Here is a 27,477-nt window from a genome sequence, read left to right as displayed (position 1 = left end):
CGAAAAGTGATCATTATAGATTATTGCATTAATTTGTTGCCTTTATTAATTTGCCATTTTTTCCCCGGATTTTTATTTTATTACGATTGCCTTATCCATTGTCGGAATTCTTAAAAAGGCCTCGAACAGAAGATGGGGGCGGACCCTACGCAATCTGCGGGGTTTGTTTCCGTGATCCCAGGTAACTAAGTCATTCAATAAACCCTAACTCAGGTAGACATAGGTTGGTGAAATGCGCAATCATAGTTACTGAAGAGTCGTATAAAAGATTTTTTTTAAAAAAAAAATTAGGAGTGTCCTCCAGTTTGGAGACATCAAATACAGCCTATCAGAATATATTTTAAATAAATTTCCCTCGCCCAAACGAATGGATAAGCCATTCAAGGTTTAGGGGACAAGTGTAGATATCGGCGTCACCGAATCCTGCCTTTTCCTCGGCGGGGATCATGGGAGTTGAAGTCCAAAACAAATGAAGAAGGCTACGCTGTTTTCCATCCCTCCAGCTATTCTTTCTCATCAGGGACTCTCCGGCCTCATCGGAAGCTCTCCAAATTACGACGCCAGAGAATAAGAAAAGGCGCTCGGCTTTGAAGTGGCTTCCACCGCGCTTACAAGAGACAAGAACTGGCGCGTGTGAGGAAGGAGGCCCGAACGCCGCTGGGCGGTCTCCTCGCCTTGCCCACAGCCGCACCTTTAAGCGGGAACGCTGGCGGCGGAAAGCCCGTCGCGCGTGTCGGTTCCCACCCGGGGTTTGTAGCCGCGGAGGCGCCTTCAGGGCCACGAGTCGGCCGTTGGGGGTACTCCGGCACGCGCCTCCTTTTTTTTCTTTTTTCTTTCTCAAATATCGCTCGGCGCTTTTGTCTTTCCCCGCGATGAACCAGCCGGAGGTGGAGAAAGAGGGAGGACGCAACCGAGTGGTTGTTACGAGCAACCGTTCCTTCTCTTGCCTTTTTTTTTCTTCTTCTCTCCGCCCTCCTCAACCCCCAGGCTGCTTTTAGTTACTATTATAATTTCCCTCCCCTTCCTTCATTCACTAAGAGTCCAGAGTGAGAGGAGGAGTCACACTACGAGTACCCGCGGGGGAGCGGTTGTAAGAGCGCAACGCCGAGGGCGCCTGCTGTGAGAGCTTTTCGGCGCTGCCACAACTGAGCTCAGCGCGCGGCAGGTCCCGCTTCGTTTCCCAGCTCCGGGTCATCTTCAGTGTCCCTTTTTTCCCCCCTCTCTTCTTTTCTACACCGGCTGTAGTAGAAACATCCCTGGATACGAGCTAGGTAAGTAGCCGATTACGCCCCGGCCAGGTTTCCTTGCTCTGTCCTTCCTTTCTCCTCTACCGTCTCCTGAGCCGGATGGCTTTCAAGCCTTGCTGAGATGCCCTGAATGAGAGAGAGATCGCCGGAGGTGGGGTGGGGGTGGGTGGGGGGGGGTGTCAGGCAGACCAGGCTACAGAAAAAGCCGCGACAACGTTCCGACCGCCCCGCTTTCTCCCGTCAGCCGGGGTCGTTAGACGGATACTCTTCAGCCGTGGCTCCGGACGAATTTCCCCGAGCGGTTGGACCGATCGACGTGTGCTTCGGCGCCCAGCCACATTGCCAGGCTCGGAGTCCATTTTGCAAGCAGCGTGGTGCATGATGCAATGTTTATAGCGATAGGCGATGTGGAGGAGGGCGGAAACATGCGCCCTGCCTAGGTAGATCGGAGGACGCGCGGGCTGGCGAGCGGATTGGATCGGCTTTCCGTTTTTCTCTCCTGCCGACCTTCCTAGGGCGCTTTCCAGGCGACCCTTTCCAGGCTCAGGTCGTGGATGACACAAGTCCTTCCTTAAATGGTCCTTTTTTCGGATCGTGCAATGGCGGTGGGGCGGTGGGGCGACGATTCTTTAAAGTGACTCATCACTTAAAATCCCAACAACTGGACGGTTTCACACTTAATTTGACTTGGGTTGCTTTCGGTTCGGGATATTCCCCCTGATGCAATTGTAAACTACGAAGTAGATAAGATGGTTCTGCGTTTATTTATGGTCACGAAACATGTGTTTGCTTTAGTAATCTATGGAAAGAATATTGGGTGGTTGCTCAGTATATCGTTAATGGTTGTTTTATGAATCGGTTTTTCCCCTCTTCTTGTGATCTATGAACAGGACACAAAAACAATCGCTCTAAAACAGCATATATTTTCTAAGCAAATTACACGTTAAGTTCCAAAACTGGTTTCAGTGTCTCCTGCAGTGAAAATTTTGACTTTGAAAGGAGTGATGATGACTCCTTTGCTTAAGTTTGCCCTGGAAGTTATATTGTTATAATATAAAGAGATTGTCTCCCTGCTCCCCATCGCTCTTTAAATAGCTGCCAACATAAACACCTACAGTAACTATCATGAAAAATACTACCCTGTCTTTTTCTTAAGATGAGGGTGAACAGCTTATGCTCCCATCTTTTCTGACCATACTGCTGAGTTGAATTTAATTTTTATTAAATGAGTTTGTATGATAAAAAAACCTATGCAGATTTAAAGAAAAAGAATAAATAAAAATACAGAACAAATGAATAAACAGAAAAAGTAAACAAAAGAGAAGAAAGAAAAAGAGAAAATAGATAAAGATTCTGTTAATGATCTTTATACAGTTATAAATATGATTGTCATCTATCTTCCCTCTTTTAAGGTTACATGATAATTCCCCTCCAGTATTATCCTTTTTACTCATGAAATATCTGTCACCAGTTCATTTTTTTCCATTTTCAGTAAAAAGTCCATAAAGGATATCCAGTCACTAATAAATTTACTTGTTGTCTTCTCTACATTCAAGAAGTTAATTTTACATTTTTGCAAATACTATGATGTTTATTAATGGTTCCTCCATTGTGGGTATTTCAGAATCTTTCCATCTTTGTGCCTATAGCAGTCTTGCTACAGCTACCATGTACAAAAGTCCATGAGACTTTTCATGCTGCTGTATTTTAATATAGTGGTTACCTACCATTTTGTGGCATGCAATGGATTGAAACCCTCAGGTAAGCCCTAAAGCTTCACCCAGCTTTTAAAAAAATCAGAAGAGAATTGTCATTCGACATGAGATACCAAGGACTGATGTTAGGTGTCCTGCAACTACGAATTTCAACAGTGATCATTGTCCTGGTGACCCTCCACTGATTTTGCCTATGTGAACCACATTTGGACATGAAAAAATGTTTCCACCCTTGTGGGGACTGATCTTTAAAGAACCATGTGTGAGTACTTAGCTGGTTGTAGACTGTCCAGTCTTTCTCAGTTTTGTCCAGGATGGATGATTGGGTAATAATTCATTATTTTTTGTGTAATGGGGAGAGGAAATTAAAATTCTCTGAAGGTTGGCGCTATTAAAGTTATAGGACAGGAAAGGCTTTGTTTCACTCACTCCCTGTTCCCCTTGGGTGGAGGGTGTGGTGGAAGAAAAAAAAAGGTAGAAGAGAGGGTATGCCAGAGGAGTGTCATGTTGAAACTGCTGCACCACCCTGACTCTTATCTTTGAAGATTGGCAGAGTGTATTTCTAAGTAATCCTCTGGGTGTAGAAGAATCAGAGAACTAGAAGTAACCTGAGTTATGGTGAGGGAACTATATACCACTTATGATTGGAGCAGTCTGTAAGCTATATAAAATCAAATCAAGTGGGTAATTCAACTGCAAACTGTTAGTAAGCTTTTCTGGTTAACCACGAACAATTTATTTTGCACAAATCCAAACATTGCACACATTGTTAGTTGAAAGTAGTTTGGTTTGCTGTTTTGGCTCCCTTAGAAGTCATCATTTGTCTGATTTGCGCACAACAGCCTGCAATCTATTTTTAGGACTTTAAAATCTTTTTTTAATGTATGATAGGAAGATAGAAATGTGCAACGCAAACAGTTAACAACAGGTTATATATACTACCATGTCTGAACCCTGCCAGTGAAATGAACTGACATTAAAGTTTTGTTATTCCTTGATTGGCTTTATTTGATTCTGAAACTGAAGGAAATAAAAATATAAGTAAGGTTAAATAAATAAAGAATGAAAGTAACACGTGTGAACTAGTACAAATGAATGCAGACTTTGATGCTTTTACTTCTGCAATTATGGTTTTATAATTATGGTGTAATTATCTGAAAATAAGCGCTCAGCTTTGTTTAAGCTTGCCTTTTGAAGTATTTTGTCCATTGTTAGGACTAATGCATGCTTTTTCTCATTTATGGAATTAATGTACATTGTGGTTTTCACTGCAATCTCATTGATCTCCAAGATTCTTATAAAGCATAGAGTATGATGCAAAATTGCTGCAATGGTCTTCCGTTTTGCCACTCCCCGTCGTGGGGTTGTTGAACCAACGAGATGGTTCCGCCCTAGGCGCTTAATGGACCCTGAGCGGTTCCAGGCGGTGCTTGGATCCCCACCTGCCTCCTTCGCTCACAGCTCGGCCGATGCCCTAGTGGAAGCCTGGGAAAAGGCAGCCACAGAGGCACTCGACCGAGTTGTACCCATGTGGCCTCTGACCCGGTGCAGATCCCAGTGGGCTCCATGGTTTTCTATGGAGCTCCGGGAGATGAAGCGTCGGAGACGGGGCCTAGAGAGCTGTTGGAGATCCAGCCGGTCTGAATCCGACCGATTGCGACTAAGGTCTTTTACGAGATCTTATCTCGTGGCGATGAGGACGGCAAGGTCTAACTACTTTGCTACCCTCATCGCGTCCGCAGATAATCGCCCGGCCGCCCTGTTTAGGGTGACCTGTTCCCTCCTTAATCAGGAGGTGAGGGAGGAGCCCTTGCAGGGTCGTGCCGAGGAGTTTAGTCAACATCTGTTGGAGAAAATTGCTCGGATCCGGACCGCTTTGGACTCCGACTGGGCAGAGTCTGACGATGAGGACATGGGCAGTCTTGTTGATGTTATCTGGGAGGAGTTCGATCCTGTGACTCCTGAAGACGTGGACAGGATCATGGGGAAGCTGAGCTCCACCACGTGTTTGACCCGTGCTCCTCCTGGCTGGTTTATGGGGCTCGGGATGGGACACGAGGCTGGCTCCAGGCAGTGATAACTGCTTCCTTGAGTGAGGGTAGTTTTCCCGCCGCCTTGAAGGAGGCGGTGGTGAGACCCCTCCTTAAGAAGCCTGCCCTGGACCCAGCTGTATTAAACAACTTTCGTCCGGTCTCCAACCTTCGCTTTCTTGCGAAGGTTGTTGAGAGTGTGGTGGCACATCAGCTCCCTTTGTTCCTGGAGGAAGCTGATTATCTGGACCCGTACCAATCGGGTTTCAGGCCCGGGTACAGCATGGAGACGGCATTGGTCGCGCTGGTGAATGATCTCTGGCGGGTCTCGGGACAGGGGTTGTTCCTCTGTCCTAGTCCTGTTAGACCTCTCAGCGGCTTTTGATACCATCGACCATGGTATCTTGCTGCGGCGTCTCAGGGGGTTGGGAGTGGGAGGCACTGTTTTTCAGTGGTTCTCCTCCTACCTTCTGGGACATTCGCAGTCGGTGTTGGCAGGGGGGCAGAGGTCGACCTTGAGGCCTCTCGTTTGTGGAGTTCCTCAGGGGTCGGTCCTCTTGCCTCTCCTGTTCAACATCTATATGAAACCTCTGGGTGAGATCATTCGTGGTTTTGGAGTTGGGCATCATCAGTATGCTGATGATACCCAGCTTTTCATTTCAACCCCAAACCACCCCAGTGATGCCCTTGACGTGATGTCCCGTTGCCTGGAGGCGGTCCGGGTCTGGATGGGGAGGAACAGGCTTCGGCTCAACCCTGACAAGACTGAGTGGCTGTGCGTGCCGGCATCTCGGGAAATTCAGATTATTCCACCTCTTACTATGGGGGGTGAGTTATTACCCCCCGTAGATAGGGCTCGCAACTTGGGGGTCCTCCTAGATTCACAGCTCTCCTTAGATCAAATAGGAGCTGTGACTAGGGGGGCCTTCGCCCAGATTCGCCTAGTGCTCCAGTTGTGGCCCTATCTGGACCGGGATGCCTTGCGTACAGTCACTCATGCGCTCGTGACCTCTCGTTTAGACTACTGCAATGCTCTCTACATGGGGCTGCCCTTGAGTACCACTCGGAGGCTTCAGCTGGTGCAGAATGCAGCCGCGCGAGTTGTGTTGGGGGTCTCCCGATACTCCCATGTTACACCTTTGCTCCGTGAGCTGCATTGGCTTCCAGTTGACCTCCGGGTGAGATTCAAGGTGCTGGTGATGACCTATAAAGCCCTGAATGGCATGGGCCCGGATTACCTACGGCAACACCTGCTGCCGGCGTCAACCTCCCTCCGTCCAGTGCGCTCCCACAGAGAGGGCCTCCTCAGGTTGCCACCGATCAGAGAATGTCGACTGGTGACCCCCAGGGGGAGGGCATTCTCTGTGGGCGCGCCAGACCTGTGGAACCGCTTACCGGCTGAGCTCCGGATGGCCCCCGACCTTCGCTCCTTCCGACGTGATCTAAAAACTTATTTATTTGAACAAGCCGGCCTGGTCTGATGGGTTTGAGGTTTGGGGTTTTAACATGGATTTTAACCAATGTACTACATCAGGCATAATTATTTAATGTTTTTAACTTTTGTATTTCATATTTTGATATTTATTGCCCTGTACACCGCCCTGAGTCCTTTGGGAGAAGGACGGTATAAAAATCTAATAATAAATAAATAAATACTGAGTTTTAGTGATCATATCTAAAGGTGAACTTCCTGTTGTTACTGTTGAAAAATATATGCACTCTACAGAGGAATAATCAGACTTTCATTTATTTGGATTTAATATGGATCTGTTCTCAGGTAGAAGGTGTCAGAAGAAAAGTAAAAAAAAATAAAACAGAAAAATAGGGTGATACTATGGCAATATGCAGACACAAGCATGCACCTACATTAGAATTTTTAGAATGATTTGGTAGGAGAAACAGCATTGCTGCTTCCTACGCTTTGATGCCCTAGGCCAGGGCCTTTGCCTAAAGCTGGTCCTGAAGAGCTGTTATGACATGCAGTCACACTTTCAATATTCCAGTATAAAAAATTCCCTTTCTGTTTGGACAGAATGAACTGTGACAAGATAAATTGAAGCTTTAGTTTTCATTTTCTTTGTAATTAGCTTCTTAGCACTTTATGGAAGTGACTTTTTCAATACATAATTAGGTACTCACAATAGTTCTTGCTGTATAAAACTGCATGAATGGAACCTATTGCAATTTGCTATCCTATTCTACTTATCTATTTTTCATTATGCCTTCATTCCCTTGAGAACTGCTTTCTTTCTTTATGGAAATCACTTGTATGCCTTCTTAATTAGTAAAAAATAGAAAACAGGATATATCTTCTTATCATGTATTATAATTTGTAGCATTAATGCTCCTATATATAGTGAACTTGCTTTACTGCATATGGAGTTGTAGTTATAAATTTGTATCCTTATGCTCATATGTGGAAATGATCCCAGCCATGTGCTGTCCTGGCCATATAGTGACTTCATGCCCTTTATTAGCTTTAGCACAGATATCAGTTGTGATGTTCTTTGGTAGGATCCTGTTTAGACTATGGTATATTGCAAGACATATGGTCCAAAATAGGTTATTTAGATTACCAACTGAGCGGTTTCTACTATAACAGGTCCATACTTCATCAACTTTAGTAGCCTCCAGTCCATTTCCACACCCATTTTAAGTGCTAGTTTTAACCTGTACTGGTATGCAAAATGTAGCATATTAAATAAAAATGGGTGCCAAGCTGGTGTTTGGCCTGTCTTTGTGAGAGGCTTTAAGATTCACCAATATCTTTTATCTAAGGATTTATATATGCCGATTTGAAGATATCCTTTTATGTTAACTAATGATGTGACGGTAGGTATTTGTAGTTATCAAGTGTTCCATAGAAATGTTTAACGAACAAATATCAGTTGCACTGGAAGAAATTCATAATTCCCTTTTATTAAATTCTGTGGGTTTTTTTTTATTGTAGAGCAGATTTGAAAGGTTAACAGCTTGTTTAACAGATTTGGAAGTTTAACAGAATTCTCACAAAATGGCTAGTATGGATAATGTGATCACGGATAAACATTAAAGCAGATCCTACACCTTGTTTCCTTAACTAAAGCTGTCTACCAGTTTGGTTTGCTTTTGTCTTTTTACTAGACAGACGGGCATACTTACAAACAAAGCTGGGGGACTCAGCCATTGACTTTAAGAAAATGATTTCCCAATAGGAACTCCCAGTAGCATCTAAAACATGCTACCTTTCCATTAAAAAAAATATAGAAAAAGTACTAGATCAGGCCTGAAGCCTGGCGGGTATCAAGGGAGGTGTCATATTGAAATCATACTAGTAAGTGAATAGATTTCATCTAAAGCTTATGCAGGGTAGACCAAGCAAAATACGCTGTTTAGACATTTTTGTCTAGTTTAATGTGACCCCAGTCAAGCTTGTACTCTGATACTATGTACCTGGACAATCATCTTTGCTCTGAACTTTCAGTGTTTGTAGCTGCAGACAGTAGTCGGCAGTCTTCCCTAATCTCCTGTCCTCCAGATAAACGCTTGGAGTTTCCAGAACTCCTGAGAATTCTGTACTGTATTTCAGGGAGCAATTATAGTGGAGATAGTGACATGTTTAATGCTTTAAAATCTACAGAGGGATGGTAACTTAACGTTTATACGCTTACTAGTTTCTCAAAGCACCGTAAGGAAAATTATTCAAGTACGATAGTTATTAATTTGTAACTGGAATAGATATCAAGACTAAAGATATAGAAGATGAACTGTAGCAGTTCTGATAGTATTCCATGGCTTTCAACATCAACAGCTGATGTGCCAACATCAACAGTTGTGTTCAGGCTATACTGTTTTCAGGATAGGGAGTAAGCTAGCCTAGGCTGTTTTTGTTTAGTTGTGCCAAAGAACAGTTTTATCTCAGGAAGAGTGGAGTAAAAGAAATAATAACTAGTGGGTAAATTCCGAGAATATAATAATGACAAGTTATTGAGCCTTGCAGAGTTTATAAATGGGCACAGGTTATACAGTTAAAGAACACTGAGGGAAGATACGGTATATCAGTTCTGAGATACATAAAAAGATGATCAGGAACTAAAAGGCACTAAATCTAGGACCAGAATATGTCAAATACAGGGAAAAACATTATCATAAGATCTGTACGGCTGTTGAACTATCTATAGATTACTCATTACAGTTGTTTTCCATCTCTGAAGGCTTTTATGAAAATATTAGGCAACTACATCTCAAGGATAGTTTAATTGGTTTCCCTTTTCATTATAGATGGTTGTACTATAAATGTTAAATTTGTTCTTGGATTCCACACCTCATTATAATTGTCATTTGCATGGAAAATGGTTTCAGACTTAATCCTAGTCATTTTCCGGAATGACTAAAATCACAGAGAGCTGCTGTCAATTTGGGTAAACGCTCTTGAGTTGGATGAATGACTGCGCAGCTTCCTGTGTTCTCCTAAGCCAGTCTTTTCCAACTTGGATGCTTGCCTGATATTTGGACATTAGTTCCAAATGTTCGGTAGCTAGCAAACTTTTCTGTTAATTCTGGGTGTTAGTCTGCATATTTGGACACCAACATTGGGAAGGTAGTCATAAGTAATAAAAAACTTAGTCCTTCAGGTTTATACTGTACACTTTTCTTTTTTAATTCAAATTTCAGCAGTAGCTTTGCTTATCACTATGCAATCAATAAGTTGTTAATTAACCATAGCTTTAAAAGAGAACTTTTTTAATGTCTGAGGTCTAACACAGTCCATTGATTTAAAGTTATTGCTAATTAAAGTTAGTGTGCAAAGAAACATGGACTGATTTTAGGATTAATGCTAGAGCAGAATAGTGAGGAATTAGCCAAGTAATTAAATACTTTTTCTTTTATCATAGCAATATAGATCAGGGCTTTTCAACCTTTTCACCCATTGTACCACTTTTAGGATATTGCATTATCCAAGTACTACCAGTCGCCTAGCAAGGTGTCAAAAACTTGATGACCAAAAAAAAAAGAAAAAGGAAAAAAGTGATGGAAGTACAGTATTCCTCGACTTACAACAGTTCGCTTAGTGACTGTTCGAAGTTACAATGGCACTGAAAAAAGTGGCCCCCAAGCCATGGCCGAGCAAGACACCTGCCTGCCCGCCCGGCGGCACTTTTCCTCCTGTCCGAGGTTTTCATTGTTGTGAGCATTTCTGTTGAGGATTGGCAGTGGGGGTGGGGTGGGTGTTTGGTTTTTATTCCCCCTGTCTGCTGGGTGGTTGCAGTAGGTTTTGGTCACTTCACATGAAATCACAAGTCCCTGGAGATGCTGCAACATTCCAGCTGATCAGTGCTTCTTGTGGGCTCAGCAGAAGCGCCGGGATCAGTGTTGAGCTCCAGCTGGAAACTGGCGCTGATCCTGGCGCTTCCTCTCAGCCCTGACAGCCCTGCAGCTCCTGCCATCTCTCGCTCAGGCTTGTGTGGTGCTGCCATTCCCCTCCCCCACTACCACTTTTCTAGGATGGTCACGTACCACCTGCCAGGTGCCAATGTACCACAGGTGGTACCCATACCACTGGTTGAAAAGCCTTGATATAATGAATTTACTCGTTGCAATAGAATTCCCTGTCTCTCTAGTTTAGGAACATAAACCCACATGTATTAGAAAGATACATTCAACTTGCAAAATGATGCCAATTTTTTTCTTATAGTTTAATTTTGTTAAGATATCATGCTGTAAGGCATTTTACAGTGTCTGTACATTTAAAAAGGGGGTCTTTTTTAGAACAAAGAAATAGTTTTTCTTAGTATATTGCTTTATATAATTTTTCTAAAGTATTTGTTCATGCTGGCCAGTGTGTATCGGTTTGTAAAGTATTTCTAGCTTTATAGCCTTCACTTCTGGCTTGCTACTAATCACAGTTTCTCTCAGTAGAGAGTTTGGGTGTGTTGACAATGCTTCCTTCCTGAACCTTGTAAAGATATAGTCAGTCTGTAGTTATAGCATGATACTATGTGGTTTGAAGAAACTGAAAAGTTGCAGGATTAGTTTTTTCTTGAAAATTCATTAGTATATAATCTTCAAGGCTGGCAGATAAGAATCCCTCATAGTTACTACTTTTGGATATTTGGGGCATAAAAAAAGCTTGTCAAATGCTAGAACAGTGTTTGCCAACTTTTTTGTATCTTACCTTCCATAAATCTTCCTGCTGAAGAACTGGGTCCCATCCTAATAAAAAAAAGAAGCCCTTTTTCCCCAAGAACGATGGTTATGTTTTCAGGCATTGTTTTTATCTATATATATATCTATATATATCTATATATATCTATATCTATATCTATATATCTATATATATCTATATATCTATATATCTATTGTTGTTGTTGTTAGCTGCGAAGTCGTGTCCGACCCATCGCGACCCTATGGACAACATTCCTCCAGGCCTTCCTGTCCTCTACCATCTTCTGGAGTCCATTTAAGCTCACGCCTACTGCTTCAGTGACTCCATCCAGCCACCTCATTCTCTGTCGTCCCCTTCTTCTATTGCCCTCGATCTTTCCCAGCATTAGGCTCTTCTCCAGTGAGTCCTTCCTTCTCATTAGGTGGCCAAAGTACTTGAGTTTTAGCTTCAGGATCTGGCCTTCTAAAGAGCAGTCAGGATTGATCTCCTCTAGGACTGACCGGTTTGATCGCCTTGCGGTCCAAGGGACTCGCAGGAGTCTTCTCCAGCACCACAGTTCAAAGGCCTCAATTCTTTGGCGCTCAGCCTTTCTTATGGTCCAACTTTCACTGCCATACATTGCAACTGGGAAGACCATAGCCTTGACTATACGCACTTTTGTTGACAGGGTGATGTCTCTGTATATATCTATATATATATATAGATCTATCTATCTATCTATCTATCTATCTATCTATCTATCCATCTATCTATCTATCTATCTATCTATATCTATATCTATATATCTATATCTATATCTATATCTATATATATCTATATATCTATATCTATATCTATATCTATCTATCTATCTATCTATCTATCTATCTATCTATCTATCTATCTATCTATATAAGGGACGTGGTGGCTCAGTGGGTTAGGACGCTGAGCTTGTCGATCAGATGGTTGGTATTTTGGCGGGTCGAATCCCAAGTGCCGCGTAACAGAGTGAGCACCTGTTACTCGTCCCAGCTTCTGCCAGACTAGCAGTTCGAAAGCAAATAAAAATGCAAGTAGAAAAATAGGGACCACCACGGTGGGAAGGTAACAGCGTTCCGTGCGCCTTTGGCTTCTAGTCATGCCGGCCACATGACCACGGAGACATCCTCGGACAAGTGCTGGCTCTTCGGCTTTGAAACGGAGATGAACACCAGCCCCTAGAGTTGGAAACGACTAGCACGCATGTGCAGGGGAACCTTTACCTTTACCTATATATCTATATACCTATATATCCGTATCTATGTATCTATCTATGTATCTATCTGGGCAATTTGGAAATAAACCTCCATTTCTTTATCAATGACAGGCACAGATACAGAACTTTTAGTATACACATTAGAAAACTACAACATTACATTACTTTTTGACGTAATCGCCATTCAAATTGAGGCACTTGTCATAACATCTTACAAGGTTTGAAATTCCTTAGTAGTAGTCGCTTGGCGCCAAATCTGGGCTATTTGGGGGGGGGTGATCAAAAACATTCCAACGGAACTGCTTTAAAAGCTCTTGGGTGCATCTAGCAGTGTGTGGGTGAGCATTATCGTGAACCAACACCACACCAGAACTCAGAATGCCCCGACGCTTGTTACGGATGGCTGTCTTGAGTTTTCATAATGTTTCACAATAGACTTTTGAACTGATGGTCGAACCAGGCTCCATGAACTTCACTAGCAGTACTCTTTTGGCATCTTCACATTTGGTGGGATTTTCTATGGCACCACTTGGAGCCTAGGAAGTCCATCCACTAGATGTATCTTTTCATGCCTGGGCAATTGGTAATTAAGAGATTTCAGTTGGTGGAAAAGCATCTTGCCAAACGTCTGACAACTTTTTCTCTGTTCACTCTGCTCTATGCCTTCTGATTTGGGTACAAACGTAATTGAGCCAGCCATTCGTTCTCCTAAGTATATATTATTTAGTTCATGTGTCCATAAAGTTCTGAGTCACTGTTAGTAATAAATATAAATATATTTTAACTTTGGATTATTCAAATAATGTGGATGTTTAATAAGCCATGTAGATAAATTGGATTGTCTTGGAAGATTGGTTTAAGTTTCTTCAGGATTTGTAAACTTTAGCCACAAGGTACAAGAAACAAGTGAAAAGATATCATTGCAATATCTTACCAGATACAATAATTGTCCTGGAGATGTCTATTTTTGCAGGGTGGTTCTTAAGGACTTTCATAGGACTTTTTAACATAGTTAAAGGACTTTTTAACATTGATGCCATCAGGTTTATCACCTGCTCCTTTCCCATAAGGGCATGTATCTTTTGTTGCATATGTGGGCATGAGGGAAATTCTCCATTCATCTCTCCAGATATAAGCTTGAAATTGTTAGGGTAACCCAAGAGCTCAGAGTGGAGGGAGGGGAGCACGGAAAGAAAGTTTGTTTTGCCTCTAAGTACATTTTTCCCCTCAGTGTCCCTCAAACTAATATTATGTGTTGAAATTACAGCATTTCTGTGTCATCCCACTCTGAAGCAGACTCTCTTGTTCTGCGCCCTGTATTTCTTCACAAGTAGGTAGTTAAAAAGCAGAGGTAGAGAATTATCTGCTTAATGTGACTAATTAATTAATGAGAAAATCCATCACAGTCTAGGAAGGAAAATTGAGGCCACCTGGATTTCTTTCAAGCTATGGATCCACATCTCCAAATCTCAACCATACTCTTGTTGAAGGAAAAGTCTTCATCATGGTTCAGTCCAAGCTGGGAATAAACAACATGGCGACTGCTTTAGAAAGAAGGTTGCAGTTTATTGAAGAGGAGAGCCAGACAGGAAGATGGCTCTGGAAGAAAAAAAAGAGCACATGTAGGGAGTGGGTTTTTATACCCTCTGGAGCCTTTTGTTTGGAGTTGTTTCCTGTTCCTGTTTGAGGCTTTGTATGTCCTATGTCATGTATTCTGACCTGAGTCTGGGTGTGCCCTTTGGCATCTGTGGGTTAATCCTATTATATCCTGTCTTAGAGTTTGGGTGGGGTATGTAGATTTTAGGTGTCTTCGTCTTCCTAAACTTCTAGCTGGGGGCCTTCAACCTTCCTGGATTTACTTCTGCATTTCTATAGAGCTGGTTTCTGCTTGGGGGAGGGAGACTTGGGGCTATTAAAAAAACGGCATGGTTTTCTGCCTCTTTAAAATCCTTAGGAAAATATATTCTGCCTTTTAAATATTTCCTTCTCTGTGGGGCTGACTTCCAACACTCTAAAATCAGAAATGACATTTAACAACAACAACAACAACAACAACAAAACAAATAATAATAATAATAATAATAATAATAATAATAATAATAATAATAATAATAATAATAATAATAATAATAATAATAATAATAATAATTTGGAAGGGACTTTGGAGGTCTGTCTAGTCCAGGGGTCAGCAACCTGAAACAGTGAAAGAGCCACTCGTAACCGGTTCCCTCACAAAAGGAAAAACTGGGAGCCGCAAAAAATGTGTGCGCATGCGTGTACATGCGTGCATGCGCAGAACAGGGTTTGACTGAAGAGTGGAGCCAAGGCGAGATATGCACTTACCCTGCATATTTGAATTGATTGGTTGAACTTTTTAGTCTCACTTTTTTTTTTTGGAGTACACATAGCAGAGGACTGGGAGCCGCAGGAGACGGCTGAAAGAGCCGCATGTGCCCCCAAGGTTTGGGTTGCAGACCTGTGGTCTAGTCCAACCGCCTGCTCAGGCAGGAAACCCTATACATTTTTTACAAATGGTTGTCCAGTCTCTTCTTAAAAACTTCCAGTGTTGGAGCATGCACAACTGCTAGAGGCAAGTTGTTTCGCTGCTTAATTGTCAGGAAATTTCTCCTTGGTTGCTCCTAGATTGCTTCTCTCTGATTAGTTTCCATCCATTGCTTCTTTTCCCGCTTTCGGGTGCTTTGGACTTTTGAACTTGATAGTCCCAGGTTGCTTCATTTTGGAGCTGCTGGAAAGGCTGGACTTACTTCAGCAATTATGTATATTTTCTAAGAACATCTGTGCAGATGTTAGTCAGAATAGAAACAGGTTCCCACTGCTCTTCCCCCATGCTCTTACTTTACAGCTGAACAGAGAGCTGGAATTTCCCTGCATACTGAAGATTTAAATACTGCTGCCGATTTAAGTACTAAGGTTGTGCTTTTGTTTATTTTCTTCCTGTGAGAGAAAGAGGAATGGGGTCCTGGAAGCTTTTTTCTCTATTTTATTTTGACCAACCAAAAAAAGTTTCCTTCTTTTGAGTAATTTCCTCTAACTGACTTAATTGAAGGATTTTACTCTGCAGCTAATATTTCTATCCCACTTTCCAAGTTACCTTTTAGTAATTTATGTTGCATAGGAACTGCAACAAGAGGTCCTCAACTTACAATCAGAGTAGAAAATTTGTTAAACAAAGCAATTGTTAAGTGAGGCATCATGTGACCGAGCCCAATTTCTCAACCCTTTTTTTGTTGAACAAATCACCTACAATCTTTAAAGGAGGCATCACATGTCTTCAACTTGTGATTTCTGCCAGCTTCCCCATTGACTTTGCTCCTTGAAAGCTGCTGGGAAAGTTGCAAATGGGACATGACTACAGGATGCTACAAGTGTTGTAAGTGCAAGCCAGTTGCCAAATACTGCAGTCACATGACCGTTGGATACTCTGACAGTCATAAGTATGAAGACCAGTCATAAATCACTTTTTTCAGCACTTAACGGTTGTTAAATACATAGTTGTTAAGGGAGGACTACCTGTATTTACATATAATTCACGCTATAACTATCTCTTGCATTTGTTGTTTCTGCACTGGTGAATTTACAGTATGAAGCTTCTTATGGACTTTCTTGGCATAAGTGTCTTTTACAAAGAAAGATTATGAAAATTGTTAGGTATAGAAGATTCATGGATTTAGCTCATTATTCTCTAGCATGTTAGTATACTCAGAAACATATATACTTACTATACCAATATTGTAGCGGAAGCTTTTCTGATAAAAAGAAATCTAAAAAAAATCCATTCCATTCTTTCTGCTACTACAGAGTTTTTAAATCCAACTCCACAAATTAAGCCTTACTACCCTTCTTTTATAAGGCATTCCACACAGATAGTGAAACCATCTCTGCTTTAGAAACAGCAACCTTATTCAGCCTCCCAATTTTGGCTTATTTACTTTATGTAGTACACTGCTCTGGACACAGAATGTGGTAGAGATGTTATTAAAAGTATAGTTTGTTCAGAAGGTGTCAGCGAAAAGACCAGGGACTATGAAAGGGGCACACATAAGTTATTCAGTTTGCTCTCTGAGCTCTGGGTTCTTGTTTGGGGTTTCTACCATATTTTTTCTTCTTTTAAGTCAAGTAGAGTTTTAGTGATTTTAGACTATATTCCTTTATACTCATGCTCTGCCTCAGAAGATAGAGTAGGAAAAAAACAAAAATTTATATTAAAAGTGTAGAATTACGTAAGCTAAAGGCAATAGTCCCATTAATATAAGGAACACGATACTGAAAATTGAAAGATCTAACTGGGTTAGTGAAATAACTCATCCCATCCAATTCAAGCCAAAATAGATTGAACTAAGAACATTCACCCCAAAGTAAGCTTACCTTCTAGCATATATTCCCATTTCCAGGAAATCAAATTTATGAAAGGGGGTAGAATTGTGTCTAGTCAGTGCTGGTGGTGCTAGCCAAATTTATTTTCTGGGAAGCGTGCATTCTTCTGTTCTTTATGAATTCCTACACATAATTGTTATTTTTGGCACACAGATCCTGTGCTTGATTGTTTTGGTCAGCATGCTGGGTAGGATACCTCATTCATCTAAAGCACGGGTGTCAAACTTGTTGCGTCACATGATGTGTCGTGACGTATTGTGACTTTTTGCATTGCCGGAGCTGGGGTGGGTGCGGCCTCCGTATGATGCAACTGGCCCGTTGGCCAGCAGTTTGCCATCCCTCATCTAAGTATCTGTTACAGTGCTTGAGTAATAGAGTAGCATAGGCAGCTGAGAGGGTTAGTTTTTGAATTGCAGCATTTATAGCAATTCCACTTCATTTGAATTAACTAACTCGAAAGATGAATAGATATTAATTTTGCACTAATGGGAGTTTTCAATAAACATTTTATTTGTTACTTGTATGCAAATTACTTTTACATTTTATTTTTGTTCATTTTTTTGGCTAAAAACAGTGATCCTTTCAAAGATCAGCTTTTAAAAATCTTTGATCGTCATTGGAAAAACATATTTTTATTTATTTAAAGGATATAGATAGTAATGTACAACCTTTCAATCTTTTCAAAGCTATACTCTTATCTAAATTTGTAAATATTACAGTATGCATACAACATTTACAGAATGCAAATGTGCTTGTTAATGTACATGTAAGTATTATTTAACATTTTGTGAAAAAAATCTTGCCCCTTGTTTTTATTTTTTTAAGTAAAGTTTTGATCAGGTGCAAGTTGCTTTTCATTTTTCTTAGACATGAAGCATACTGTTGAACTTTTGTTAAAATGGGTGGAACCAGAGGTGTGCTTAACAACTACAAAAAAAGCCTTTCTTGCATTTATTAAGTAACTGCAGATTAAAGATAAATGTGTGTAGGTGATGTTACCATAGTAAATGTGTTTGATCAACAAACTTGAATTCTGATATTGTTGCTTGCAGTAATTGTATTAAAATACAGTGACTTTGGAAACACACCGTACTGCATTGTGTCTTGATAGTATTACAGAAGGAAGCCACTATATTTAAGCAATGATGCAATATGAGTCGTTTGTTGCACTTCTGCAGTAATAAAAGAGCTTTGGAAAAAAATATGATTAGAGTTATCTCAAAACTGAACTTGCTGCAAGGTAGGTGGGGGAGAAACTTGGTTAGAGAAAAGAAAACAAAAGTTGCCATTGGTTTCTTGAGAGTGTTATGTTCTGGAAAGGCTTAGATGGTTTTAGATGTATTTCAAAAGATCTGAGAATAAGAACAGTGGAAGAATGGTGTCTGTCAGTGGTCTACAGAGATTTCATATTCGGGTGATTTTAACCAAACAACATAAGGGAGAGAGAGACCTAATTCCTGTTATAGCATTCGTGCATCATGCAGATAATAAATGGTTGAAACCATCTTATGTAAAAACAGCAATAACAGCAAGGAAGATAAAAAAATAACCCTAAACTGCAAAATAATGTATCACTTGGATTATTCTTTCTTTGTAAATGTTACTGATAAAATTCTATTTGGATTTGCCTGCCGTAATTTCCTTGTTAAGAGAGTAGTTCTGGCTATCCCCTAATCATTTTGATTGTTCTTTTCTGGTTTCTGTAATAATAAGTATGCAAATCATTCCATGTACATTTACATCACAATTTTACTTTTGTCAATTTTACTTCTATTTTCTTCCAAATAATTCCCAACACAGACTTTCCTTTTTTTTAATAGCCACTGCACATTAGACTGATATTTTCACTGATATGTTTTCATTAGGTCTCTCAAGATTGCTTTCCTGACCAGTGATTCCAACTCTGCTAAAGAATACATGAGCTTGCACTTCAAGCCAAAGCTTACCCTGGATTGCTTTTGCTATTTTAAGGTCCATTCACCCATTTCATTTTGGATCTCTCCACAATCCCTTTTTTGATCTGATCCAACTGGAGCAATTTGAAATAATCAGCAAACTTCCCACCTCATTGCTCATCTCTTATTCCGGGGTGTTTATAAATGAACTTAAAAGACTGATCCATGTGATACCCCTTTTATACAACCCTCCTTTGTGAAAACTGTATTCCTAATCTCTGCTTCCTGTTCTTTGATAGTCACAAATCCATGAGATGGCTTGTCCTCTTATGACATTGCTTCTATATTTGCCCTGAAAACGAATAAGGAGCTTTGTTGGAGATATTCACATACCAAATCATTCTTGTTTACAAACATACTGTACATACAGTTTTCTATTTTTCTTCCCTCCATTTTACTTAGATTGAATGTGAAACCAACTCTTCTCTTTTTAAAATTTAGAATTATATTCTGATTATATAATAATATATTTTGCTAAGGGCCTACTTTTAATAATTATTTGCTGCCTCCAATGCTATAAGAGCCATGGTGAATGATAATTATGATTCAATGAGTGGAATAGTTGTTTTACTAAGGTTTATCTCACTGATTCTGGCTATAAAATTAATGTTGCCCAGTTCTAATGGTATCCTGTTAAGCAGATATAGGACTTTTAGAAATGTGGTGGTGGTGGGGAACCATGCTACATGGTAAGTCTAGGGCTGAGTCCTATTATTGGGAGGAAGTGAAGGAGCCTACAGGAAGTCCTTTGGGGCTTTAATAAATTGGCATGTAATGTATGCTTTGGATAATGAAAAAAAACCCTGTTCTACTATTTCCTATGTTTCCTAACATAGGAACAGCTTATTTAAATAAGAAGTATTTCAAAAGAATCCATTTCTTAGAGAAACTTCAAAGGGTTTTGCTTTTCCTCATCTACTTCCTTCTTAAAATTCTGAGAATTTGGGGAACTCAGAAGAAGAAGGGAAGTAGTTTTCTTTTTTTATGAGTTGTGGAATTCTGATCACACAAACATTGGACTTTGCGGAAGGACAAATTTCCCCCTTCTCCTTTGTCTCCTGTTGCTAGGATAAAAGTTTGAAAATTATTGTTTATTTTTATTGCTCCAGATGTAGCAATATTGAGCTCATAATCCATAAATTGACATTCAAAATTGAAAGTCTAGCCTCATCCTTCCCTATATTACAATTTATGTCTATTTATAAGGCTACTGGAAGAAGGACTCAATTATTAATTAAACACACATATGCTTCCATATTAAGCATCTTTTTGTTCAGCTTGCGGATCAAAAGGCTAGGCCAGGGATAGGCAACCTTGGCTCTTTTATGACTCGTGGACTTCTATTCCCAGAATTCCTGAAGTCCATGAGTCATAAAAGAGCCAAGGTTGCCTACCCCTGGGCTAGGCAGATAATTGAATCACCATATTAATAGTGTCATTACTATCTGAAAGCAAGGAAAAATTAGAATGTGAATATTGTGAATTATTCAGCACAGTTGGATGTAATATGTACATGACAGGTAATATTAGGGTAGTTCCTACCATGTGACAAAGCAATTTGCAGAAGTAGCTTACCTTTGCCTGCCCAAGGATGCTGATTCAGATATATTTTCTTATTTTACAGGTTCAGTTGAGAAGATGTCTTGCCAGAAAGTTATCCATTTTGGGCAGCAGTTGTTTCGTCGGAAAGTGGTAGACTGTACAAGCAACGACAGCCGGCTCTCACGGTGCCTGAACACATTTGACTTGGTTGCCCTTGGAGTAGGCAGCACTCTTGGGGCAGGGGTTTATGTTCTTGCTGGAGCAGTGGCACAAGAAAATGCAGGACCTGCCATTGTCATTTCCTTTCTGATTGCAGCTCTGGCTTCTGTGCTGGCTGGACTTTGCTATGGAGAATTTGGTGCTAGAGTTCCAAAGACTGGATCAGCGTATCTCTATAGTTATGTGACTGTCGGTGAGCTGTTGGCATTCATTACTGGCTGGAACCTAATTCTTTCTTATGTCATTGGTGGGTATTCCTTTGTTATCATTGGTCCATTTAATCAAGAACAGGTTTAGATCTGTGAAATATTGCATGGTGCTCTGTCATAATAAAGCTACCTTTTAAACTTCAGAACATCTTAATATGATCATCACAAAAGTATATTATTTGAGTTGAGAATACTGGCTAACGAACAGTACTTTGAAAGGAATGGTCTCAAGGTGGGAATAGAGTGATGTAACTAAAAGAAATAGAGGCAAAATATGTGGGCCTTCTGAAGAGGTGAGTTGTGGAGATTTAAAAAAGGATATGTTCATTATTATTAACAGTATTATTTTAGAAGTACCTAAAAATGGTAGAGGACAGGAAGGCCTGGAGGAACATTGTCTATAGGGTCGCGATGGGTCGGACACGACTTCGCAGCTAACAACAACAACAAAAATGTGTCGATTTGCCATATTTCAATGGAGCAATTTTAGGTTAGGGAGAGGACTGCGCAACAGGGTGAGCTCTCATTACTTGCCCCAGCTCCTGCCCACTTAGCAGTTCAGAAGCATGCAAATAGATTAATAAGTACCACTTCGATGGGAAGGTAACCACGTTCCATATGCCTTTGGGTGTAGCTATGTTGGCCACATGACCATGGAAATTGTCTATGGACAATGCTGACTCCCTCGGCTAAAAAATGGAGAGGAGCACGGTGCTCTAGAGTTGGACACGACTGACAGGGAAACCGATACCATTTTGCCAGCGCTCACAAAAGTGGGGCTGAAAATAATTTGATTTCTGGAACTGTTAACCATAAGAAGAACTAGGTGTCAAGGCTATTTCTTATACTGAAACAGTTGAGAGATGTAGTGGAGAGATGTAGACCTTTTCAAAAGAGACAGACTTCATTTCTTTTGCATCAAAAAAGAGAGAGCAAATGAACAAACATTTTGCCACCTTTGACTATATATATAAGTATCTAATTTGAAAGTGGAATTCTTGCTGGAATTTTTCTGTATAGTGACCTTGATTTTCCTTCCAGTAAATACTAGCAATCAGAGCTTTTACGTACTCTTTCTTTTGAATAATGGTTTTGATTGTATGATAAACATGAAAAAGGGAATACCTGTTTAAATCTGTCGTGATGTGTATGATAGAATGCTGCGCATTAGTATTATTGCATAAGTCTGACAAATGCTGATGAACGTTAAGATCCCCTTTTGTCCATTAACAAATGTTTGAAGGGAAAATTACATCTAGACCACTTCCTCTTTAGTGCTTTAATTGGTAATCATTGCTATCCAACCAGATCTAACAGCTACAGTATTTGGTGGATTGCATATATGCAAACAAATGGACACAGTTCATATATATATGTATAGCTGTCTCGATCATTTCAAATGCTTTAATATTTCCTTAGCTGTAACTTAAAAGCTGTCTACGTTGATTAAAATTATGAAGCTTACCATCAAAACAATGAAAAAGAAAATAGTGGAATGGGGCATTAGTGTACTAAAAGTGAGGTAAAGCAGAGATAAATAGCAGCCCTTTCTAAATCAAAGCTTTTTTTAAACACAGATTTCAAGGGAAAGATGGATTTCTAATTTGGGATTAATATTATAAAAGATTTAATTGCAGTGAGGATCTTGCTGGAAAGCAAAACTGGACCTTCTTACAAGACTGATTATAGGAGAACATTGCAAATTTATTTTGTCTTTTACTCTTTTTGTCAATTACAAAAGTAGTATATCAAAAAAGAGAAGAAACATGATTTAGGTATAGATTCAGAAATCAGACCATGTGCTGTGTGTAGCCCTAACACATGGTTAAACACAGAATCTCAGATTACGTGTAATAACTTTCAATGTTAGCAAAAGATACTGTATCTACCAGGTTGGTAATAACGAATACATTTAATAAATAAAAATAAACAACTAAATCATTGTATGGCTTCTAGTAGCTCCAGTTTTTGATAACTCTGGTTTCTTTATGTGTATGAAATAGCAAATTCCAATTAATTAAATTACAGATGGATAGTGCCTATCTGGCCCCAAGACAGTTCCTATTTTTCTAATTACTGAAATTCCATGAGATCGTTAGCAGTCTTGTGTGAACTCTTATAAGATTTAAAAAATGTTAACCTTTTTTTTCAGATCTGTGCCCGACCTCTGATTAAAATTTGGGGCAAATATAAATTTTGTGGGCTCTGAATTAGAAGATGATTTAATCATCATTTGAGCAAAAGTGATATAGCACATACTCAAGCAAAATGCACATGCATATTTTGAATAATGAGATAGGAGGTTATTGTTTCAGTCAGATCATAGAGTAATACCGTGATATTTTAAGTGCAAGAGTTGGTGAAGGGATAATAAAATGTAGAATTAATTAAATTAATAGGACATTAAGAGCTCTTACATGTAGGAAGCATGAAAGATAAATATATTCAGAAACATTTTGGTGAAGGTTGATAAATCATTTAAAAAAAAAATTAGTACCCTTAAGGAAATGTTCTGTATGTTTTCTTTTTCTTAATTTAGAACTTTTTTTAAAAAAATGAAACACATTAATAATACATTCATCAGTTTAGCAACTAACTGCGGATGAAAATTGCTTAATTTTTTTTTTATTGGCTGTGAGTGAACTAATAGCTGGACAATATTTATCTTTGGTGGAATCCACATTTTGTAGAATAATTTTTCAACAGGCTCTTCCTGTGGCAAATATTTAATTATTATTATTTTTTCTAGAAGAGTAAAAAATAGTGGTTCATGTTTTTCTGTGATAAAAGAAAATACTTGGGAGAAGCACAGCATGAATTTGTTTAAAGTTGGAATTTGTTCCAAAATAAGTAGGAGTGGTTGAATAGGAAGGGTTTGGAAGGGAATGTAGGTTGAACTTCAAAAGTTCTGTATTTATTTACAACTACTTGGTGTTTGCATAAAGAATTTCCTTGCTTTGTATGCATTTATAGAATTAGCATTCCCTGATCTTGTTGATCAGAACATGGCCCCTGCGAATCATTTTATATTGCTTTCCAGAAAAAAAAAATCATTGTTAGGCTGCTGTTCCAGGTACAAAATCAATTATGGAGAATTCCTCTTGAGGTTTAATGCCTTCAAGGGGTGGCTTAGAGAAGATGACTTTTACACTGTATAAGTACATAAGGAGATCCCTCTCCAGTCTTGTGCCCTTCAGATATAGATTGAACCTTAGTTCCAATTATCTCCAGTTACCATTGTTTCTCTAGACTTGGCTTGTAAATTACCTCCCTTGTTCTTTATTAAAAGTGCAATTGAAGTTATTGGACCACATCCTTTTCTTCCTTGAACCAGGAAATAACTTATTTTCATTTTGATTAAAATGCTGAATTTATTGATAACACAATAAATAATTTTACTCCTCACAAAATGAATGAGTGAGATTTGAATGATTTTCTAAGGATTTGATGGTGAGATGGGCACAAAAAAAGTATTAAATAATAATAATTAACAGTAATATATCAAAGATCAAGGTTGTTCAATTGGACAAAGGAAATGGAATGAATGCATTACATGTTATACATAAATGGTGAAAACTAGAGGTAGTAGGTGAATTTGTATTGGTAGATATTTAGTAAAAATGGAAAAACTAAGAAAAAATAGATACCCAAATGTTTGTAAAAAAGAAATGGGTAGTATAGGGCAATACAGAATTGATTACCTTGTTTTGGAAAGAGCATTATGACTTGCCAAGTTTTATACTCTGAGGCAGATAAATGGATTTTGGTAATACCTCTCTGATTTAAATGTTTAGCTGCAAAAATTTGCAGAATCACTGGCCTATAAAATATCCAATAGAGAACAACCCCCTCATGGTCACTTCTGAACTCTGGGATACAAAAGTCTTGTGAATTTGTATGAGTAACTCCTGTTCTTACGACACAGGCTAGGGACCAGGGGAGTAGTAGGAAAGAAGTAACACACATTTTAGAAAAAGATGGTCAAATTGTCTTCCATTCCTGTTCAGCCTGATTTTAAAATCTCAAGAAGATTCAGTGAACTTGTTGTTAACAAAACTCTTCAAAAGCAGTTGCACAATTCTGTTTGGTGCTATTAAGGGTATGTCACAAGCCAACACATCTCTTGCTTATTGGGTTGTAGAACAAAAACACAGCACCTTTTAAATATTTTTTTTAAAAAAATGAGATGGGGCAAAAAATGTTTTGGTCTGTTTGGGACATGTATCCCTTTGTGATTAGATATATCAAGGCATCTGAGATGCCAATTTCAAACTGGTCGCCTTTTATATATGTATTTTTACATGTTTTATAAATTACTTGGCTTTTTTTGTTTTGTTTTGCATAACCTTGTCCAGATGAAATAGTGCCCTGTGTATGTTAATGGATATAATGTTATCAAGAGGTAGCTTTCATTTTTATTCCCATACAGGGACATCAAGTGTAGCCAGAGCTTGGAGTGCAACATTTGATGAGCTTATAGGCGAGCATATTGAGAAGTTCTTTAGTCGCTACATGTCTATGCATGTTCCTGGTCTAGCAAGATACCCAGATGTCTTTTCTGTTTTCATTATACTAATCCTAACAGGTGAGAGAAATAAATAAATATTATTTGGGATGAGCATTTTGTGGTGCTTTTGAAATCTTATTTTGCAGGGAAAATGAACAGCCTTATTTATTTTGCCATTTTAAAAAAGCTTTCTTATTTGCTGGATCAAGTTGTCCTTCAGTTGCAGAGATAGGTTTCTTTTTTGCTACCGTTTAAAATTATTTATGTGTGCATGTAGGTACAAGCTGGAAATTATCAAAATTCTACCTGTACTTTTTTCTTGTAATAAAAACTGTGATTAAAGATTACCTTTAGAATGGGCTTTGAAACTTCTCATTTTTTCACTTGTGACCTAAGAAGCAATGTATATGTTATTCATAACATTAAAGGGAATTAGATTTAAAATCCAGATTTACTTTTGATGTTTACCTCAAAGGCCTCAATGTAAATACTCAGTACAGAATTTTCTGATGACGTGCTTCTCAGATGTCATGCAAGATACTTTCCAGTTGCTTAGCAACTCTGACCATCTAGCATAAAGGCTCTGTTTTCTGAAAACCAATGAGAAAGTTATTCAATCTTATTTCTACACTTGCCAAATCATCTTTCAGATCTGAAAGGGTTTTTTTCCTAATTCTTACTCCCCATATCTGTTACATTCCTTTGTAAAACAACTTGAAAGCTTGTTGAGTCTCATTCCTGTGTGAGACATCACTCAACAGCTAGCAATGGAGATTTCCATGACTGACCCAGAACATGTCTAGGCACCTTCTTAAAAATTATGTATGCTTAAAAATATTCTTGAATACAATTTCATAGACTGATAGTTTGGATCAAAACCATACATTGGTATTCTGATCGTGTAAGAGGTGCACTTTATAAATACTGAATCATGTTACTGAAATAATTGGCAACTGGAAATGTTTAAGTCATTACAAAGTTCGTCCATGGCTAAATTCACAACACAGCCAAACAATAGCTTTGTTGTTATGAAAATATTTTGGATATGCATAATCTGAAACATAAAATTAGTAGGAAAGGGACCATATTTTGTCACTTAAAGTATTACTACGGAATCTGAATGAAAGTTTTAGATAATTTCCTTTCCTCACCTCTGTTTCAAAAAATTGTTTAAGGAGCTAGCAGCTAAGAAATATGTTGGTAAAAGTCTTTCCAAAACTAAATTGGGAAATGTTGATGCAATTCTTTCCAAGAATATCTTTTTTTCTTGTTGATGTTGATTAAACAGTTATAATACAATTATCCACTGTATTTTTTTTTAGGACTTCTGACTTTTGGCGTGAAAGAATCTGCAATGGTTAACAAAGTGTTCACTTGTATCAATGTCCTGGTCTTGGGCTTTGTGATGGTGTCAGGTTTTGTGAAAGGCTCAATAAAAAACTGGCAGATCCCAGAAAATCTCTCACTTTCGGAGAAGTATGTTGGCTCTTATTTTTTATATATACATATCTGAAATAATATATGCATTCATGGCTTTTGTTTAGCACACATTGACTGTGTATCAGATATGAAAATAAGAGAAGGGGGCAGTTTGTAACACATCAGGTGGTTGATGGAAACAAATTCAATACTATACAATTGCTTATTAATTGATTGTTCAATTAATAAAAATCAGTCTCATGGCTGGTGCCAGGCTGCCTATGGTTTGTACATATGCTCCTCTTTGAATCATAAGTGGTTCAAAGCTCAGCTAGTTGCAATATGCTTTCACTATATTCTGTTGCTGTGGATAGAAATTAATTGTATACCTGAATATATTTTCATGAGAAGTGCTTCTGTTGCAAATAACATAAGTAAGAGCCGCTGCTTCAGAGTGGACGGCCTTACCCAACATAACTGTAGTCAGATGTTTGGGATTATAGCTTTTTCACCATTCCATCTAGAATTAATGCCACTGTAGATGCAGCCTCATATGTGAATTAGTAAAATTGCGGTTATTCACAGGCTTCATGTGTATGTTCAAATTACATTTAAAATCAAAGAAGAGTACAGTGTGGGCTGCCCATTTTTGTCACTTAATGTTATGTAGATCTTGCAGAGTTTGTGACTAGCAGATGGAAAATCATGCTCTGTTCATGCTTGCAAAAACTTCCCCCACAGAAAGAAGTTTCTGTACTAAGAAGAATAAAATATTTGAGATGTCACTGCTGCTTTGCAACATTGAGTTCCTTCCTTATTACCTCCTAAGCAACACAGTGAGAGTTTTTCACCACACAGAG

At 39.1% G+C, this 27,477-nt stretch overlaps 1 protein-coding gene across 1 annotated transcript in view; it reads left to right on the top strand.

Moving 5' to 3' along the window:
- Window positions 1–5: 5 nt before the first annotated feature.
- Window positions 6–27,477, top strand: part of SLC7A1 (solute carrier family 7 member 1) — a 50,708-nt gene continuing 23,236 nt past the window's right edge. Inside the window, exons 1-4 of the mRNA XM_081326875.1 lie at window positions 6–1,271; window positions 20,346–20,729; window positions 25,121–25,276; window positions 26,521–26,674. Coding sequence (XP_081183001.1) covers window positions 20,360–20,729; window positions 25,121–25,276; window positions 26,521–26,674 — 680 coding nt within the window. The 5' untranslated portion in view covers window positions 6–1,271; window positions 20,346–20,359. The remainder of the gene's footprint in view (window positions 1,272–20,345; window positions 20,730–25,120; window positions 25,277–26,520; window positions 26,675–27,477) is intronic.

The sequence above is a fragment of the Vipera berus genome (assembly GCF_964194415.1).
Source record: "Vipera berus genome assembly, chromosome: 4".
NCBI classification, from domain to species: Eukaryota; Metazoa; Chordata; class Lepidosauria; order Squamata; family Viperidae; genus Vipera; species Vipera berus.
Note: the sequence above shows the minus strand (reverse complement) of the source record. Positions and strands in the feature narration are given on the sequence as shown.